Source organism: Megalopta genalis, chromosome 8, assembly GCF_051020955.1.
Source record: "Megalopta genalis isolate 19385.01 chromosome 8, iyMegGena1_principal, whole genome shotgun sequence".
NCBI lineage: Eukaryota > Metazoa > Arthropoda > Insecta > Hymenoptera > Halictidae > Megalopta > Megalopta genalis.
In genome coordinates, this window is record NC_135020.1 from 16508567 (window position 1) to 16530375 (window position 21809).

General features: G+C 40.2%; 1 protein-coding gene and 1 long non-coding RNA gene across 4 annotated transcripts in view; one reads left to right on the forward strand and one right to left on the reverse strand.

Annotated features, from left to right (window-relative positions):
• Positions 1–21809, reverse strand: part of grh (grainy head) — a 242857-nt gene that overhangs the window by 201288 nt on the left and 19760 nt on the right. For all 3 annotated transcript variants that reach the window (XM_033483077.2, XM_033483079.2, XM_033483081.2), the window contains exon 3: positions 17002–17768. In XM_033483077.2, the coding sequence (XP_033338968.2) occupies positions 17002–17768 (767 nt within the window). The remainder of the gene's footprint in view (positions 1–17001; positions 17769–21809) is intronic.
• LOC117227645 (uncharacterized) overlaps positions 1–21809 on the forward strand; it is a 127133-nt gene that overhangs the window by 76700 nt on the left and 28624 nt on the right. The window lies entirely within an intron of this gene.

Genomic DNA, 21809 nt, shown 5'->3' on the forward strand with positions numbered 1-21809 from the left:
ATTTTGTCAAGTAGGTCCATCGTTTGAGTGTTAAACAAAATGTAGAAATTTGGTTAGCTTGAATAAGCACTGGTTAGAGAAATAAGATTTACGAAAACAGGTTTGGAAACGTGGAACACTTTACAAGAGACGTTGAGCATGCAAGGAGCGATAGAATGTTCGAAGTGTGATTTGAGAAGCTGAGAAAGTAATGAAAAGAAATAGGAAATATTTGTGCCAATTTTCTCGTTGTTGTTAACAAGTTCAAATCATATACTTTGCATTGTTGCTCGGTAAGGCTTTAGAGCTGTATCTATTTATTATATTTTTTTGAATTGTGAATTCAAGTTACCAGGGCTAGAAGAAAAGAGTCATCTTAGTAACGTCTTAGTGTAAAAATGATTTATATTCACATTTGACATCCGAACATATATTCGGATTCAACTATACTGTTCACTGTCTGACCATGAACCGCCGTAACCACTGAAATATAAAACGCCTCTTTTATTCCACGAAGTAGGTGTATTTTACCAGGAATATTTTACCAAAGAATCTACGAATATATCTTCCAGCTTTTACACAATTTACGAGAAAACAAGATAATAAAAATGGCTGGAAGTGGCTGACATGAAACCTAAAATTGCCGGACTATTTCTTCTTCATCGTTTGGATTAGTTTCCTTCGTAAATAGATTTTATGGATTTACCATAAAAATGAGTAGATGAAATATGGAGTAGGAAAATCGTATTGAAAGATTTTTAAAATGTTAAAGAAATTCATTCGTATTTTTTCTAGTATCTGGTCGTCTAAAGAACCGCAGTCTACTTGCAAGCAACCGAATGTTGCTGCAGAAAGATTCAACTTATATGTACTTGAAATTTCTTGCCACTTCATCCAATTTTCGCTTTGCATTATCAATCGACAAATTACATTTCATTGACAATGTCATAGATTAAAAAGGAAGTACGTATTGAAACACGAACAGAAAAAGAAATAAATGTTTTATAGCATTTAATTCTTTGCAGTCGGAATTATATTATACACTTTTATATTACTTTATATTATGTACATCGAATTAATTATGATTTTAAGCTCTTACAATGTTTATTTGGAAACAGGAATGTCTACTATTGCATAATATATCTATATAAAATTAAAGAAACGTTTAAAAATCCGTTACATATTTTTTTAAATTAGGCTCTCGATTCCAAACAAATCTAAAACAGATTTTAACAATTAATATAAAACTGTACTCTTGAAACGTCCACTTCGAGACATCTTTAAGATGTTCAATTAAAGTCATAAGACGTCCAGATCTATAATGGACGTAAAATGGTCGTCTTTAAGACGTCGCATGCTATCATTATTGAAAACATCTGCAGATATGATTAAATTTTCGATAAGAATTGAAGTATCACTTTCTATCCTTTCATAATGTTGCGTTACACAATAGTAAACATAACGTTGCTGCTAATATTCTGGACTCCGGCCGCAAAGAGTTAACAAAAGTTGACGAGTGAATCTTCGCGGAACCTATGCACGTTACGGATGCAGTGACAGAGGGGCCGGAAATCGTGCCCGACCCGGCCCGATAAATCGGACAAGATGGAATCGCGATCAGCCGAAGAAAAGCGAGATCGCCGGCGGGCCTCGCGCTCGTAATCTATGTTAATGCGTCGGAGGTGGGTGAATGCTGTCTATAATAATAGTGTTTTCGAGGATGTGACGTCACACGAGAACAATACACCCGCGACGGAACCGAACCGAGCCGAGCCGAGCCGAGCCGCGCATACGGTTTCGGTCGATTATTTATTTGACAGACCTCCCCGCGGGCCGTGTCTGCGTTTACGGCCGGCTCCGTAACGCTTCGTCCCGGGATTTGCAACGCGCAACAAGTTTTTGCGTTGTTAGAGCGTACACGCCGATGCCGCGTTATGCAACGCGGTGCCCGTCGATTGTCTTCTCCTCTTTTTCGGGCCGTGCTTTTTAAGACGATGTTTGTTGTTTCGGGATTTTCGAGGCCGAGGCACGTTCAAATTTATCGCCGACCCGCGCTCGTTACTTCGCTTTAATTTCATGGTTTGATACACTGTGAAAAAATTGCCAGGTTCTCGGAGACGATGTTCGAAATTGCAGTTTGTTTTATTTTTTTCAATAACCGGTACATTCGTTATTTCATTCTTGCTATATTATATCGAAACGTTCGTCGAATGATACGCTTTCCAGGAAAATGTTCGTTGATTTCGAAATAACTTTTGACGCTTCGCAATTTATACGTGGATCCACAAATACATTGTCGGTTTTTATGCTCGTTTTTACTTCAACGCTCATCTTACCAACGCTGGTCAAATTATTAATATTATGAACGCACCTCTCTCTGTGGGAAATGATTGTATAAAATCATAGTGAAAATCCAACGAGATCCGAAGAAATTCAGCCATGCAATTTTTGTTAACTTGACTGGTTTAGCGTTGAACATTGACATGTTTGTTGTATGAAATAGTGGAAGGTTTAGCAGGAATAAAGAGAGACTAATATTTTTTACGGTTTAAGACCGACAGTCTGCACCGCCACGCGTTGAAATCACCGTGGGCGCTGCCTTCCTGGGCGTTGAAGTCTCCGAAAACGGTACTTTTACCGCGCGTTGAAATCTCCCGTGCCGAGACTCGCATAAATTTGGAAATTCGCAGCAATGTATTACATTCAACGTGTAGTACGCACATACGTTGAATGAATATAAAATTCGCTTGCATGCAGCTATTTTATAATAACAAAAATCTAACGATATTATAACATTTGCAATTAATGGCACGAGACTCTAAAAATTCTCTCAACACGAGTTTCAACAAATTATAGTGAATCGCATCGAATTTGAACTACAATTTTTGTGTGGCATTCAAAAACTCCTAGGAAAATATGCAATTTTGAAGAAGCCTCTTACAACGATTACTTTCACAGCTATATTAATTAGCAGTTCTCCTTAATAACTTTGTTTCTTGTATGTCTAAATTTTCTTTTATTCTTAACATTTGATTACAGAAAGATCTGATTTGATTTAGAAGAAACGAATAACATTCATATTTAGTAGATCATCAATGGCCGTAATTCGTTATTATAGTGCAAGGCTTGAAAATTATCATACCGTTTCTCTGAAAATAAAGATGACATGATAAAGCATCTCGTTGGAAGTATAAAAACATTTGGCAATCTCGAATGGATCATTCATGGCTATAGTTCCACCACATGAGTCTCGTTTTTGATATTATCGATTATACGTCTTCGTTCGTTCTGACTTAATTGGGTATGTGATAACACTGAATTTATCGAACATTGAAAAGGACAGAAGAATATTTATGAATGTTGTCATAAGAATGACAAAACTGTATTTTTATTTAGACTTTCCACTATTTTTATTATAACAGATATTTGAATTAACAAACTGATCAAATCATTTCCAACGAATATATATAGTCTAAATAAATACAGTTTTGTCATTCTTACGAACCGATACGTGTCTATCATTTTCAACGTTCGATAAGTTATCATATAATTAATATTATATTATTATTATTATATAATATTAATTATGATATATACGAGGTAGCTATTATGAAATGTTAACATTGTATATATAACCTTAACATTTCATAATAGTTACCTCGTTTTAATAAAGACTCAATGACTCAATATATCCGTGCCCCAAAGAAAGTACTTTTAATAAAGACCACGGATCAAGAGGTTACACTGCTACCAAAAAGTATACAGAAATGACTAATTATCAGGTAATCAAGGTGGCCGAGAAAGTTCCGTGTCCGTCACCATGCACACGGCACCGATGAACCCATTAAATCCATTTGCCCCCGCGCATCGGTTCACCCGGCAATCTCATTAACGAGGTTCCCCTGCGCAACCCGGAACGATCGAGGAAGAGACCTGTGCCGTGTCGGCCACTAGCTCTCGCATTAATTTAATTACAGACCCCGGTCGCCAGTAATTTGGCGTACTAAAAGGGGAAGCTTATCGTAACGAGATCTGGTGAAATGTTTTCGCGCGATGAATAGATTGCGACAAAACGGTGGTGTGCCGCTTCCCTCGCGCGTTCGCATGCCACCGGCGTCGATCGGCACGGTTCGGCGCGGTTCGGCGCGGTTCGGCGCGGTTCGGCGCGGTTCGGCGCGGTTCGGCGGCGTGCACGCACGCTCCGAAATGTTTTCTACGAAAATGTTTTTCGTGCGTGAGAAACAGTCCCGTCGGGGAGGACGTTAACCGGTCGGATAATTTCGACTCTGATCGGGGGCAACGAGCGCGGTCAGGAATTGCGCGAAATATATGCAAATTTGATCGCGGCTCGATCCACAGGCCCAACGGGGCCCGCGTATTCTTCCTCTCATATTTTAATTTTATGCCGCGTAGCGCCATTTCGCTTCTTATTTCGTAACCGGGCCCGTTCGCTCCCGTTGACAGTTAATACCACGGGCGGGCACATTTCATGTCGAATGATATATCGAATAATCATCCGAAATTATGAACTAAATCTATCTTGTGCTTAGGCGGAATAATTTCTAGTGTCAGTCGCTTTGAAATGACAGACAATTTGACGTACGAGGATATGTTATTACCTAATTGCATCAGTTCGGGAAATAGTCCTCGCCTCGCATAGTTCGTCGGACAGGCATTTTAATTGAAGAAGTGACAAAAAAGAAACCGAAATTAGTTTCGTGTTAAATGCGTGTTATGAGCAATTTACCGTGATACGTTGATCTGTTTTAAAGAATATTCGAGAGTATTAAAGAGTATTATAAAAGATAAAACATTGAAAATAAACAATTAGTTATTTTTAAATTCTAAGTATGAAACCATCTAAGATAAAGTGGTTTCTCTGAACCGATAAAAAAATATATTATTTTGAACGTGAGTTGGGCACTATTTCAATTGTTCCGAATAAATATTTATCTAAGATAATTATCGGAATGAATACTTTTTAGTCGAATATTTTACTCTAATAATAATGGAAATAATTGTTGACTGTATTTGTTTTGATATTATTTTATAAGAATATATTTACACGGATAAAGACAGAATCAGTTCAATTTCAAGTACTTATAGAACGTCTTCCTCTGAATGATTATTTATTTACGCACGATCAATCTAATTGTAACAAACTTTTACATCTAACATTCGAAACAGAATCAATTTCGCGAAGGAATATGGAAGAAATAAATCGATAAACTATGAAAGAAAACACTTTATATTCTATCATTTTTACTCAAATCAATTAGTTATTTCCTCGATAGTATATCGAATACAATTTTATTCGTTAGTCTGTAGGTATCTCTTATCCGTCGTACGAATCAAATTTTAGGCAACACTGAGAGGAAGTAATAACGGTCGTGAGAAACCCGGCGGACACCAGTTTACCGGTTGCAAAACCCGAACCGAACCCGGAACACGGAAGCCCCGAGAAAAATTGGCGTTCCGTCGGCCGGTCGCGACTAACTTATTTTTCGGCGAGAACGCGTCTGCAATGCAGATTATAAATGCAGATTTTCATGGTCCAATTAGGAGAAACTAGAATCGAACGGATATTTATTTGGTCCATTAGCGGCGAAATGAACATGCTAAAAAACTTTGTGAAACTTCAGCGAACTTTTTAACGCGCCGAGAGTTTCATAGATAGAGCCGCTATCCTGCGGTGATTATTTAACTACGGCATAAATCGCTGGAATGCGGACTTTGTGCAGCAGCGTGTGCAATGACAAATAAAAATTGACCTAATTGAAGGTTCGGTAACATTTCCGTCGCAGTTTCAAGTGGGGAAAGGTTTTATGGGTAGAACGGGTCTTTATTTTATCTTGCGTCTAATAAAATAATCAGTTTGCGTAAAGTGTGCGAAACGCATTCTCTAAAATTGCGATATCGACGGTAGCGAACGGTCTTTCGACAAGAAAGTAAACAAAACACGTTAAAATTTAAGAGATTGGCGAAATTTTTATTGCCACTTTTTGCACGATTACTTCGCATTATGTATGAAATACAATGTCGGCCAAATGACCAACCAAACTCTATTTGCACTCAATCACGCATTTTCCTAAAAAAGTCGCCATTTACTGGTTCAGAGAACTCCCAATTGTTGCGAACGACGTTTGATGTTTTCATGCGTACGAACATGAATAGGAACATCTTGTACAAATCCAGTTTCGTCATATTTTTGCAGAATCGCGAATTGTTGGCTGGTTACGCGGACCGAAATATTCCCGAAATTTGTGTAACGTGCTCATCACAGAATATGAATTTCTGTAATAATTTTTAACGAGAGAGACGCGAACACGTTGTTCTACTGTATATCGTTCCATATAATGTCCCACAAAGGTGTTCGTACACCTTTTAAAACGCAATTACTATTTTAAAACTGAACTAAACGACTCGAATTTTTTTTAGATGATAGAGGAATGATTTTTTTTTAATTTTACTATTATTTGGAATGACAAAAAAATAGAAATCTCCCGTTTTCTAACTTTTTTATCCGAGCCTATAATGAAAATTTAAAATATGTCTCTTGTAGATCTCGATAACGTATATGCATGTTGAAAATTATACCGAAATGGGTTCACGTTGTTATGAGTTACCACAAATTAAAGATCGCAAAAATCGCAGTTTTATCACGATTCTGACCAAAAACTATATGAAATCTACAGTTTTTTTAAATTCTTCAACCCCTGTAGCTCGACTCTGGGTTAACCGATTTCGATCAAATTTTTGGCACGCATATAAGATACCAAGATCTGCGAGAAACATTTTCTAAGTTTTTGTTATAGGCTCAGAGAAAAAAGTTAAAAAACGAGGGTTTTTTTTAATTTTTTCACTTCGTTCCAAGTAATAGCTAAATTAAAAAAGAAGCTTTTCAGTCTGAATAGTAGACTAATCCCTCTGAACTAGTAGACTAGTCCCTCTATCATGTAAAAAAAATTTTAATCATTCGGTTCAGTGTAAAAAAGAAGGTTTTTGCGTTTTAGAAGGTGTACGAACACTTTCGTGGGCCACCATAGGTAATATTGTAACGACCCACAGAACAAGCCACCACACAATCACAAGAAATCTATATCCATACGATAAATACAACTCGAAAACATTCGGTAGCTCTAGTTGGAAGACTCTTCGGGCCTACTTCGTTGCGCAGCTTCAACGTGTTGACACAGGCTGATTCGGTACGAGCGTTGATCGAATGGTTCGTTTTGATCTGGGATTCCATTCGGAGCTGATTAAACAGTTTCTTCTTCGCGTATGTCCGCCGTTTAATCGAAACACGGCAGGCACGATCTTCGCGGTCGATGAAATGGTTTCAGGCATTCCGTGTGTTTCGAATTTCCCCCGATGCGCCCCAAGGCCGACAAACGAATTAACACAATCTCTTTCTCTTCTCGCCGGCTTCTTTCCTCGGGGGCGAATAGCAGCTTACCTGGCGGGATTCAACCGCCACGAATCGAGAATCCGTTTCGGATTTCCTTGACGCGTGTGCTTAAGCTCTGGAATAAGGCGCTTACAGGGGGTTGCGGAGACGAATCTTGTTTCGTGACAGGTTCGCAGTCGACTGACGCCGAGCTGATCGAACCTTCGGTCGATTTTAATCTGATTATCCACATTTTATTCGTCGATGGTTTACCCGTTTCGGCTGCGTGCTTTGAGACAACCTACCAATTGTCTTCGGTTTTTCAGTTATTAAACGTTTATGAAATAATATATTCTATTAGAATAGTACTTTCTGTCAGATTACATAATTATCGGCACAATTATCGGCACCTTTAAATCCGACAGAAGCATTTAATCTATTTTATTCTTCATTTAGTGATATTCTTAGCGGGGGACTCAAATGTTATAGATTGTCTTCGGGTTTTCAATTATTAAACATTTATGAAATACATTCTGTTTCACTGGAATATCTACTTTTGCAAACTGTACAACGATCGGCAATAGAGTGTACTGTCGTATCTTTAACTCCGACAGAACAATTTAAGGTTCGTAAATGAATATGAAATCCCTGTTCTGTCAGCTTTATTTTTCGTTCAGTAATATTCGTTGTAGAGAACTTAAATGTACAGGGTTGGCCAGAATTCGTAGTAGAACCGAACAGGCGGCGATTCTATGTGAACAAATAAGTTATATTAAAATTATATAATACGATATTATATACATAAATATTGTATAATATAAGTTATACAATAATTTTTCGAGAAAATTTGTTCATCTTTGTAAATGGTTTAGCTGTCGTCTATCCTTCTACCGCGATTGACTCCGTTCAAAATAGTGTTTCCAAACATTCACAATGATGAAAACATCCCGAAACCCACTTAACCCTAGAAAGATAACCATATGACAACGTACGTAAAAGATAACCATACGCTTCAGAGGCGCATGCTTTTCTAAGGCGTCAATTTTATACTAACAATGGATATTTATTTAAGTTAATCTAGTCATTTTAAAGGTTTGGCATTATTGTAAAAATAAAATGCATTTATATTATATTTTTTTATATTTTAAGTAATTTTAAACTTAAATCACTAGACCTCTATGAAAAATTAACAAAAATCAACAGTCTTCGCAGGCGCCTCTGCGACGTAGGTTATCTTTCTCGGGTTAAACGAGGAGCTCCACAAGCTAATCGAAGCAAGGAGCAAGGGGTGTCGGTCGTCCGCTCCACCCAATCGCGTCTCTTTCTCAGCGCGTAACTTGGCCAATAATAATCAAAAATCTGTAAATTGGAAGAAGCTAGTTGGAGCGGGCGATCGATTCCCCTTGTCCCTTGCGTCATTTAATTTATACATAGTATTTTATTTTCTCGTTTCCCGATATTACCTTCAGGTTCTTAACGTTGTATGCTAACGTAAGCGTAAGGTATCCGTAAATATAGTCCGTAATATAACACGTTTGCTGCACAATGCAATGAAAAGTTAATCAAGATGCTAATTAGTAATTAGTAAATTCAAATAATCATGTGTCGATCAGAAGAATCTGAAGTTAATGCTTTAGGAATAAATCAACGCTCTTGCATCTCGTGTAATTGTTGCGTCTGTTTCACTTTGTCTCGATTGTTCTACGGCTTCTAACTCTCGTCTCGCGTCTCGCTCGTCCGTGGTCGCGTAAATAATATACACACATAAATAATACACAGGCACACGAGTCTGGTATGCTGCTAGCCGAAAATGGCGATCCCGGGGAGCGAGACGTGACGAAAGTTAGGAAGAGGCGTTGTTTGTTTTGAATCAGCCGAACTCGAGTCCCTCGTTTCGTGGAAATTCAGTGTTGCTGTTAATTTGGGTCTAACAGGAAGGGGTCATTTCTGCGTTTACCCTACTTCTACGAGGGCGTTAACGTGGACTGGTTGGTGGAAATCTGTTCCACCCTTTTCTTAGCAGACTTCTTCTGAACAACGGACAGTAGTAAACGGAATATTTCCATCATTGCCAATGATTGTAAACACTATCTCGGACGGGGGCAACTGCGTTATAATAATAGACGGCAATTAAATCCTTTACAAAGATGAACAAATTTAAAGTCGATTTTCTCGAAAACAGAATCCCGGTTAAAAAAATATTATGCCGAATTTGTTTCTTACTTTTTCACGTAGAATCACTCCCTGCTCGGTTGTACCACGAATTCCGACCCACCCTGTATAGTTCATTTCAGCTGATGAGGATGATCGTACGAAAAGGTGGATTTTTCTCAATTATTTGCAGTTCCTTTCTTGTATAACGAAGTTTCTCAAGAAATCTTCCACTGCCGAGTAGCGAACAGTACTTCGATTGTACCGAAAAGATAAAGTAGTATTAACCACTTGCACTGCTTCTTTCACGAATGCGTTCATTAGCACTGCTTTGTTCTTCATAATTATCTTCACAGACAAAGACAATCGTTGTTCCGTTCGTATTTTACTTTCATTTCTAGACTTTGTTAATGGAAGAATCAAATTTTGTTTCGATTTCGAAGAAATGAAAGAGAAATAATTCGAAAGAAAATATGAATTCAAATTCGGTACATCGCGTATGAAATCTTCGTCACGAGTCTGACTCGTTGCCGTAGCGCAAAAAATTCTCCGTTAATACGGAGAAGAGTTGGCTAGGATCCACACCTGGCGATATCTAAAGAGTATGCGAACACGAAGAGCCATTTCAGAACTCATTAAACGCAGCCGGAATAATCCGTAAACTTCGGCTCCCCAAGTTCTACGATACGGTTAAGAGACAACAATTAATCACGAGCGCATGGTTTCCGCTGAACGCTGTGCCGAGGGGCGCAGCCGAGCATTCAGCAGTCGTATATCGAAAAATATTGCACGTCACGGCAGGGCGACGGCAATAAACGAGCACTCGATTTTCTGCGTCCCGACACCTCCTTATCTTCGCGTTCGCGAAACGACAGCGAACGACCGAGGTGAAAGGAAGCTCAAATTTTCGAAGACAACGCTTCCCCCGCCGCACGATCCCACGGAACTCCCATATTATTTTCGTCGCCGCGAACACCGAGGACGGATGAAAAAGAACGATGAAGAAGAACAGCCGATGCGGGGAGACGAGATTCTGGGCAGATCGCGCGCATCGGATTTGTAGTAATCGAGCGGGAGTGAAAAATACAGCCGCGATCCGGTGGAAGAGAAAGAGGCGCGGTTGTTTTCGAGGCTCCCAAGGTCTCCGCGTGCATATCTTACGGCCGATTAATTGCAGCTGATTTTTATTTGTTGCAAAAGAGCAAGGTGTGCGACGATAACGCGGCTCACAATGGTTGAACTCAATTTACTGTTCGCTGCTTTAAAGATCTATGATCACTTCGCGAGTATTATCGCGGTGATACAGAGACTGCGGTTTACAGAGAACCCTTGGATAGATTTATTTTTCAAGGTCGAACATTTATTTAACGAAATTTATTATACCGCATATGGATCCTTTTAATTTACATGTTTCTATGTATTTTCGCCCTTTTTTAAAGTTTTTTGCATCTTTTATGCTAGTTTTTTTGTATCTCTGATATTATTAATGGGTTCATTATAAATAATTCTCAATTCCACATTTTTTAATTCAATTTAATTTTTTTAATTCAATTTTTATTTACTGTGGCGCTAGAGAAATGTAAAATATTTAAAGTTGAGAAGAAAGACGCAGAATTGAAAAGAAGAGGTAAATATCATTATTTTTACACTCAACAATTATAATTAGACTGCAAATTTTATGCATTTAATAGCAAAAGCGAGCTGATCGAATGCAAAACAGTGAGCAAATTAAGAGCAATTTGAAAATTCTATTGCACCACTTTCAACTGATTCAAAGGATTAGGAAGCAATTTATATAGCTCATGTACCTTGTAATTAACAGATTATTTTTACATCGCATGGAAATTCATAGTTTCATTACATCACACAAAAAAATAATGGAGCAGCGACTTGAAATTTGTCCAGCGTTTCACCTTATTAACGCACAAAATCGGCAGACGCGAATTGTAAATTGGATTAAATAGGAGCAGACAATTCGGTTCCGCGGTCGAACTGGTTCACTTTTTCATTGTTGTTTTATAGTTTTGTTTGAGCGTCGATTCGCGCCATTCTTGCGTGACGTTATTCTAATTTTTTTTTCCGCCGCTCAGATGTCGATTATTCATTGTGTTACGGTTGGACGCGTGCGCATAGTTCAGCGCGCAACATTTGAAAAGAACGTCATTTCTATAGATACGTGCGCCGGGTAAAAGCGTCGTTCCCGTGTTTACCGATGTTTTGCGCGGACCGCGAAGATATATTAAAAGATACAAGCGCGATATGGAAATGTTACAAATTAGTTGATCGCGATCTTGATTGCGTCCTGATTTTCGAGTAACGCTTTGAAAATGTTACGCGCGCGCCTGTAGACATAATGCGTGCTGCGAGATACTCGATGTTTATTCAGGTCGCTCTTACTATACAGGACCGCCTAAAAATGGTGGATTGCTTCCCTCTTAACGCCGGGCCGATTAAAATGACCGATTTGAAATTTTTCATTTTAAACTTGTTCAAATCGTGAAAATTCCTTCGTAGGAAAAAATGGAAAAAATTTGTTAATTCAATAACAATGGAGGAATATCTCAAGAAATTCAGTTTTGTATAAAGCAACGCAAGGTCTTCAATTTTATTGCTTGGTAAATTTAGTGTCGAATCTTCGATCGAAACGATTATTTTCACGAAAATACAGAAAGAACGTCATTCTTTCTCCTTCTACTAATTATTGTCTCATTAGAGCGGCGTTTTTATGCATTTACGATACAAATGAGAAGACTAAATACAAAACAGTGTAAACGCGTGAAGAATTAAGAAATACCATTGTTTTATTTCGAACTAAATAAAATAATTCAAGAAAGAAAGAAATCTCTGCGTAGCTTCTATATCTTGTAATTAACACTGACAATTTTTATTTCGCATCAAAATCCGCAGTCTAGTCGTCCCGAAGAGATATTTGGTACACACTCTCAATATCTGTGCTTGAAAGGAATTTCTTTGGAAGTATGCACAGATCGTTTCAATTCCTTAAAAAAGAAATATAATAATAATTGCGTATTTCTAAACACGATGCTTCATTCTATTAATTCGTGTCGGCGAAATTCAATAAATCTCTTTCAAATTCGGGTCGAAATGAAACCAACATAAACTTGACCAGGAGTGGAGAGAAGTGTGTTAAGATGCGAAGATTAAGTAAACATGAGAATGGAGAAAATGATAGCCAATCAAGAAAATTCATCTTATTCTCTTGATCTCTCGAGCTTGCAAGGTATAATAATGGTTTGATTTATTGTTTCCTACGCGCGGCATTATTTTCTAGAAAACTTCCGAGACAACGTATAATTCATAAGATTTATTAGGATGAAAAGATACAGAACGTTTTGTTACGAGCCCACCGTAGAGTTGAATGTTTCACTGTTCGCGTATTTCCAAAATATTCATAGATTGCCAAAATAAAAAGCACTAAACACACACACACACACACACACACACACACATATATATATATATATATATATATATTAATATTAGTAATTATTATTAATTCATATTAATATTAATAATTATTATTTATAAATGTAATAAATAGTCAAATATTAATAAATATAATAAATAAATATTGATAATATATATAAATACAATAAGTAAATATTGATATTAATAATTATTATTAATAAATATTAATATTAATGATTATTACTTATAAATATAACAAATAAATATTGATATTAATAATTATTATTAACAAATATTGTTATTAATAACTATTATTAATGGATATTAATATTAATAACTATTATTAATAAATATTAATATTAATAATTACTATTAATAAATATGGACGACTTCAATTCTTCTCGCGACATTAGAAAGATTTGTTAGACGTGCACGAAAATTGTTTCAAATTTAAGAGAATTTCGATTGGTCAAGGTTATTTGAAATTTGAAATTTTGGAGAATCAACATATATATATATATATTGTGAGGATACAGAGGTCGCGGCAGGACACCTCGGCTGGGCGGCGCTGTACGCGGCGGCGTCGTAATAATAAATTCTACGCAGCAACGTGACTTATCCAACGTTCAGCTCGCGGGTAGGTGTGCGCAATAATTGTTAATTGTCGGCGCTGATACACGAGCCCGATAGCGCGCCGCGTTTCAACGTGTGCACACACGAGCGCGAGCCGCGGAGGGCGACTCGAGTTTTTCCGTGCGAGCGAGCAGGCTACTGTCCGCGTCCGGAGACACTTTTCGCGATACTTTACGGCTTATTAAGGCGCGAGAAACTATCCGTGGCCGGAGTACACCTAAGTCCCCCTGCGAGCCGGATCGCGCGCCGGCTCTAATACGAATCGGTAATTGCCGGCGCTGCCCGCCATGGTTCGTTGTGCCGCGGAATTTCATTTTTCCGCGCCGACGATTGTTCGGCTCGCTCCCTTTTGTCCGCCTCTGGAATTTTCGGCGGGAAATAGTTGCGCGGTGAGTGCGCCGATAAATTGGAGAACAAATTGGCCGCGAAGCCGACCGTCCATCTCGTAAATACCGGCTCATAAAAATTAACACAGAATCGAAGCGATTCGTTCGCTATAGCAGACGTCGAAATCTATTACGATAAATAACAATTACTCTTTGAGCATTTTTGTAACTCGTAGACTCTTGATCATAGATATTACGAGTTAGGGTAAAAATGTATTCCCTGGTTTTCAGAGTAAAGTTGCTTGATACGAGGACCTCTTCTAGTACGAGAACCTAGCTTATTTCGGTTACAGATGTCCCCAGTGTCCGCATCGACATTTCTTTGTTACAGATCAGTCGTATTTGAAACGTCGTTGTCAATCGTATTTGGAAAATACATTGCGAGAAGTTTTTGATGGAGTTCGATTATATTATAAATATCTTGAAAATGGTAAGTGTATAATAGTGTGTATAAGTGTATAATAAAGATAAAGTGTATAAAAAGTGTATAATCATTTGCTACAAAGTACTATTGTATAATGCGTTCAATAATGTGTAGGTTTTACAAATTTTATATGCCATGGAAAAAGGCAGAAAAAATCCACTTCTGAAAAAGTCAAACTGAGTCTCGCATTAGGAATCCGGTTCTCACAAATCTGTGAATTTGCATACTTTTAGTTTTTTTCTTTATTACGAAGAAGCTGAATATTTTTTCCTGTATGTTCCAGTAGATTGTAAAAGAACGTATATTTTATTAGTTTTTAAACGTGCATCTCTACTTTTAATAAAAGTGTTCACAAACGAAAAGTGTGATTTTTGAAAGAAATAGGTCTCGTATTAGGCACCTTTACGAGATCTTACTAAGCAGGTTTGCTTCTTATTAATCACGTAACGAAGCATTTCCAACAGCTAGCGCATTCGTGGTATAATTAGTTTCTGTTCTTTTTACCTATTTCAGCTGCTAGTTCAATAGAAGTACCGTTACACGACTAGATTCTTGTTGCTGATTTTTTCCGCGAAAGATTTGGGTCATTGCAAATTTTTCCGAACACTCGATTTTCAATCGGCTCGTAAATACGAGACCGCATTTTCATTCCACGCGCGGAACAGAGACGTTATTTTGCACTATTTTTACTATCGGAGTATCATGATAGTTAGCATTTTTTTTTCCGGTAATGAATAGGTTCGATTTGACAATGTATTTTACGATAGAGCGGCGGGGGGGAAACATGGTCTACAGATTTCGAGTGTAACGTTTCATTTTTGCCAGCATTTTTTCCTCCTATTAAACTCGTACACGATTTTCGTTTTAAGGTGCCGTTCGGTCCATGAAAAATTTAAGTTATCGCCACTTTTATCGTTAAGCGGCTCGTGAAAACGCTTCGCGGCGAACAGGTTCCCCGTATGCAGGAATTTCGCGTACCGCTTTTCGTTTATGTCGTGCATCATGCGTGCCGCGTTGACGGACTTGCCGCGTATTGAGCATATATCTCCCGATACTCGTAAAATCTTGAATATCCTCGCTGCCTTAAGGAGCGATGACGCGTATAGAGTGTCATTCGATGCGCAGGGTGTTCCTTATCAACTGCGGAGCACCGTAAATATAATCCTGAATCGTCGCTTGGATACGCACACAGAAAGAACAGAAAATTTCTTTGACGTATTCCTACGGTTATTACACGCGTCGTGTATCACGCTTTAATATGCTCGCGACAAGAATATCTGCATCTTTCGATCTCGATACAACGAGCTGATAAAACGTTTTAAAACTCGGCGGAGAAAAATGTTATTAAGAATTTCGATCTGAGAATGTATTTATTTACATAAAGTATACTCTGTCTAAACGCAATTCTTTCATTTTTGTGTTTGGCATTTTTCGTACCTGATTTTTCGTAATGATTATTTAATCGAATGTGAGAAATTCGTGTAAAATGTTCCGAACGACTTGCTAAAATTATTTTCGTATCTTCACGTCTTACACGGTATTTATGCTTTGTTTAGTGGAGCTAATTCAACAGTTTCGTTTTTGATTCAGTCGCAAGTTGCTAAACATTTCTTGCACGTCTGTTTTTAAAATATAATATAAGGTGTATTTTCGCTGAAACGATTGAATTTGATTACAAGTGAAGAATGTTCATGGTTAAATTAACCCTGCACGATGTCGCTCCTATTCACCTTATTCGTAGAAAAATAATTGTATTCATTTAAAGTAGAGTATCCTACTTTGAACCAACATTTAGGTTGAGTCCAGTTTAGCTGTACGGTAAATTCTCCCCAGTTGACCCTCGGCTTGTACACGAAAATGGACAATTTGTTAATAAGAGATACGATTATTCGAGCCTTGCAGTTAGTTTTTATAGTTATTGACAATGGGTAACTATAAGAAACGAGCCGCAAGGCTCGAATAATCGTATCTACTATTCCCAAATTGTCCATTTTTGTGTACAAGCCGAGGGTCGATTGGGGAGAGTTTACTCTATAGCTAAACTGGACTCAACTTAAATATTGTTGTTCAATGTTAAATGTTGTTCAGCCTTGCGGCTCGTTTTTATAGTTATTGACAATCGGTAACTATAAGAAACGAGCCGCAACGCTGGAATAATCGTACAGTAATGTCTCCCCGACGCTCAGATTGTATACAAAATTGGGCAATTTGGGAAGAGGAGATACGATTATTCGAGCCCTGCGGCTCGTTTTTATAACTGTTGACAATTCGTAACTATAAAAACAAAACCGCAACGCTGGAATAATCGTATCTCCTCTTCCCAAAATGTCCATTTTTGTCAACGATCCGAGCGTCAATTAGAGAGACATTACCGTACCTCTTTCCAAATTGCCCATTTTTCTTTTCAACCTGAGTGTCAATTAGGGAGAATTTCCTTTACATCTCAATAAAAAAAAATATATTTCTGGCAGCACTAGGAGATCAAACGATCTAAAACTTATCCAACCTAGACGCTCGTCCAAATCGATTCACCTCCATCCTCTTGTAACAAGAGAAAGACCGGACAACCAACCCCGCACCAAAAATCAAACAGAAGATGAAACAGAACTTACCCAGCACGCAGCGAAGCAGCGGCAGCAGCAGCAGTGAGGGTGAGTTGTTGTGCGGCGGCGGCGCCTGCTGCAGGATCGGCAGCAACCAGCTCTGAGAAGACGAGGACAGTGGTGGTCGTGGTTGCGGCTCCACAATTTGGCACGGTGGCGTTCACAGCGTGGCGAACACTCGGCGGAAGGTCGTCCTCGTGTTGCAGCTGCAGCTGGGGGTAGTGGTGCAAGTGCAGCGCCGTGGACGCCGAGGCTGATCTAGGTGTGACGCAGGTGGGAGGCAGGAGTCCTGTTCTGGTGACAGCCGAGGGTGGCGACGGCGACGGCGGCGACGGCGGCGGTGGAGGATACTCCACCACCTGGACTCTGTCCGCCTCGTTCTCGTAGATGATCTCCTTGTCGTGCGTGTACATCACGGTCTTCTGACCGTCGTTGTAAATGAGATCGATCATCTTGTGCTCGCCGACGCCCAGCGTCGCGTTGCCGGCCGTTGCCTCGGTGACCGGCGTCACTCTGCCGTCGGTGTCGTCGCCCGGACGCTGTTGCACGTCGTCCGGGTCGCCCTGGATGTGCTGCTGATGATGGTGATGGTGGTGATGGTGGTGGTGACGGTGATGGTGATGATACTTTGGATGAAGAGAGTGCACCGATGCCGGCTCGTGCAGATCCAGCACGTTCACCGGCTGCATCGTCGCCAGCAACACCTGTTGCTCGCTCTCGTTTTGATTCTGGTTGCTCAGGGAGGAGGACGCTGGAGACACTGGGCCCTCCTGCACCTGGGGACACGGAAATCGAAACGATGATGGAACTGGCCGAAGAATTTTAAAGCGAGTGAGATGCATATTGCGGCTTTGATTCTGATTGTTTAGGGACGAGGACCCTTGTAATCTGGGTAAAGAGGAGGGCTGAGCGTGGCAGTCGTTTAATATAGATCCATTTGATCCTTTTCAGGCTACTTCTGCAAGGTCAATCTCTTTATTGGACCTAATAGCCTGTAATTGGAACTATATACTGAACATTAGAATTTTGATGATACGTTCACAACTCTGGGTCCAATTGATTAAAACTCTGCTAGCAAACTTAATGTGAGATTTGATGGATTGTTCATTAGATGTTTTTGCCTCTAGACTATTTTGGGTGCTTATAGGCGCTTTGAAAATTGTCTTCTGATGTAATTACTGTTTGCGGCTACTGACGCCGAGCAAATAAGCAAATATTTGTCGCCTTTTACCTTTAACGTGTGGGTCCCAGGGGTTATTCAGAAAACACGGTCGAAAAGTGGCGAACAGCGTAACAGCGTTTGTCTTAATTGATTGCGAAGAGAATCAAGCGGCGCGATAGCGCTCGTCAAGATTGACAAGCACAACAAAAATAAAGAAAAAGGAGAAAAAGCAGCTATGCGATGTACGTGCGTCACTATAGTTTGATCGCGACATGTGACAGGTGACAGGCAAATTTGATCAGAAATTATTATTACCGTTAACGAATATATGTAATACGGTACAGTGTTTCAATCATTCCTATGTAAATCTGAAAAATACGTGCACTAATACATGTATCAAAATCTGTTATAGCCAAAGGGTTACAACGAACGAGATAAATTGTTGGAAATTCAGACTTTCATGGCAACCACTTGACAGATCTTTAACATTGCCTTGTCAATCGAAATGTCCGGTTTCGAATTACTTGGTTGAAAATTATGGAAATTATAAAGAATCTTTCCATAGGAAATGATTAAATAACTTTCCTAATTCAAGAGCACGCTGTAATAAAAGTGGCGAGAGGACTCATTAAATTCAGACTTGTCACTCTTACGTAGCAACGGTCGGTTACTTTTAGAGCTCGGTAGGTTTAATGTCAAGGTCAACGATGATCTTCTTATTGGACTTAATACAAACAGCATTCCGAATAGGTTAAATTAGTGTAAGAGCAAATTGTAAAGAATTGCAACCCAGGTGGAATAAAACAAATATTAAAGCATCAGAATTTAGATGACTATGGTCTTACTATGACTAAGCTCTGCGCCCAACCAATTAAAACCTTGTCACCCAAAGGTCACTGCGAGCATCAGCGGGCTGTCAATTCGAATTTTTAACAAACGTTCGTTTACGATCGTGCTACTGTTGACATGTTACGAGTCCGGTAATAAATATTTCATAAGCAGGTGAAAGTCTCTAACGGCCGCCGGTGGAACGCTACAATATACAAAATCGACGGCGATACAAAAGAAAAGAAATTAATACAGGTTGGAAGCTGATGGAAGTTACGGGCACGCCAGGCCCACGTTGCTCCGTAGCCGCCGGTTTTTGTTGTACATAGTTGAACCGCTCGCGTGCGTGATTTGAGTCACTCAAGCGTCCATAACTAGGTATCATGAAAGAATATTCAAAGAAACTATTGACACGATCCAATTACGGCGCTCGGTTTTTGTCGGACGACAGCCATCCGTTTCTTGTGCAGCTTTTACCGTTTGACGAACGCGAGGAAAGGTGTTTCGAGCCAATAGAGACACTCTAATCGCTTCGCGGGCCTGCCTATACAAATGAGACATCGATCGGCTAAAATGTTCCGTCGCCGGCTGTGAAAGCGTACCTTATAAATCGGTGCGGGGCGCACTTTTTCGCGGCGAAGTACAAGTTGATACGAGAACAAAGGAATGCGCGGTGAAATCGATTTGTTATAGCTAAAAGGTAAATGAACTTGTAGTTTCTCCGCAAGTTCTTTTTCTTATCAGAAGCTTGAATCGTTTCACTGTCCGGCTCAACATCGTTGTTCGTACTTTGCATCGCGTCGGTATCGTTGCGGTATGCTTAATAAGAGCAACGCAATGTTTATTTGCATTCGAATAGAGCACGCTAATAAACGAACTTCCAAACCGCGGTTTTCGATCGTTACATTTCATTTCCTAGCCTGATCTCTTATTATTTACGATCTCGTAAACAAATCTCCGCGAGTTCTGAGATAGCCGTGACAGTCGCCGATTTAACATAAAAACGAAAAGTCATAGGAAAATTGTAAACAAGTAGGGATTTACGTAAAACTTCGTTATATATATATATATATATATATAGTAATCGGTGACGGCGTCGAAAAAACCGAACGGTAATTAATATCAAATTACTCGCTGCACCAATCAACACCGAGTACAAATCTGACCGGCGATCGATCGACGTCTAGCCCGAGTAATATCAGAACGCGAAATAATAATTTCAAGATCGTACGATATTTTGAAACGAGGCGGCGGCGATCGGGCAAAATTTACGAAATTCTTCATCGTCCGGGCAGTACTTTCTCCGAAATCTTTTGCCGGCACTTGAAAGGGTTGCAGGGCAATGGTCGAGTTCAAGGACGCTCGGGACAAGAGGCCGGAGTGGTTGAATGCGGGCATTGAGGGTGGCGATTCACCGGCGAGTCGCAATTCATCGGGAGAGCGTTTGACGAGGGTAGATCCCGATGAGAGCCGCAGGTCGATTGAAGCCGAACATGGAGTAATAATAGGGCAGCGTTCCGTGAATAACTCCGAGAAGCCTTTTGTCGACAGGTGACAGTAGGAAGACGTGTCTAGGGCTCCGTGAAAGTCTTCGGACTCGAATCGAGTAAAATCAGGAAGATCGACACCCCAGCCGTGTACGCGCGCGCGAGCGAGCGCGAGCGCTTTACATAATTTCGACGATTACATAATTCCGCACGTGCGTCCAGGAAACGTTCGATCGGTAAACTTCGACATTCTGTGCCGAGAAATCGTTTGGACTTCATCGATAATATTAATCACGATCGAATTTCCTCGTAAGGAGCGTGACCTCTGCGCAGGCAAACGAAACGTTCGCGCACATATACCACGATTTTTCCATTTCGTTTCTCGTTTTAATTGTACGAGGAACCCGAATTCTATGAATCACGGTTTATGACACACCGGTGCTTCTAGTCCCGCGTCTTGCAACACGGATTAACATTTCCGAATGCTAATAACGACGCGATAAAAATCGCACTAATAACCGCGAGGAGACCGGAGCCGGTCCAGTCGGGCCGCGGCGATAATTAATCGCAGCCTCTCGGTACCGGGACGAGCAATATTCTTCTAATGTGAGCAAAGATCAAAGGATCACGAGCAAACCTTTCAGTTGCCTTTCTACCATCGGATCGCGAGGCTGGCGATCCTTTTCCGACTCAAAATCGAGACGAACACTTTCGTTTCCCCCAAACGCCGAAAGCGGGATCTCCGCTGGAAAACGCGGCGCCGCCAAAAATTCGACGATTTCAACCGGTCTACCATCGATCACCCAACTGTGCTCGACGGTTCTTTCGATTCAACGATCGTAACAGGATGATTATGCATCATCTCTCGCGGCGTTACATCCGTGCGAGACTTTCTCGTATACGAACCCCGGTGCGCGATTCGTAATTTATCGAGGCGAGCGCAACTTAAAGCGCTTCGGAAGCGCGCCGGCGAAGCGGTTTACGGAGAAACGGTGAAAATGAACACGGCCGAAAGGACGCGGAAAAGCGCGTGATTAGTCGGCTGCGGGATTTACGGCGGTCCGCGGTAGAAATGCTAGCAGCGTCGACGAGGAAAACGAATAGATTTCCACGCGCGGTTGTCGAACCGCGATTCGAACGACGGCGCTGGATGTCGAATATTAGCCGGCTGACTCATAACATTGTTAATTACGTTAATTGACGACGCGTACGACCGCGCGATCGTAAACGGCGACGCATGCTCCGCGGCCAAAGGGACCGAGATAATGGGCGAACGAAGTGGCCGGCGATAATTCAGCCCGGCCCCGCTGAAAAGCGTCGTAATCCAGCGGCACGTGGGA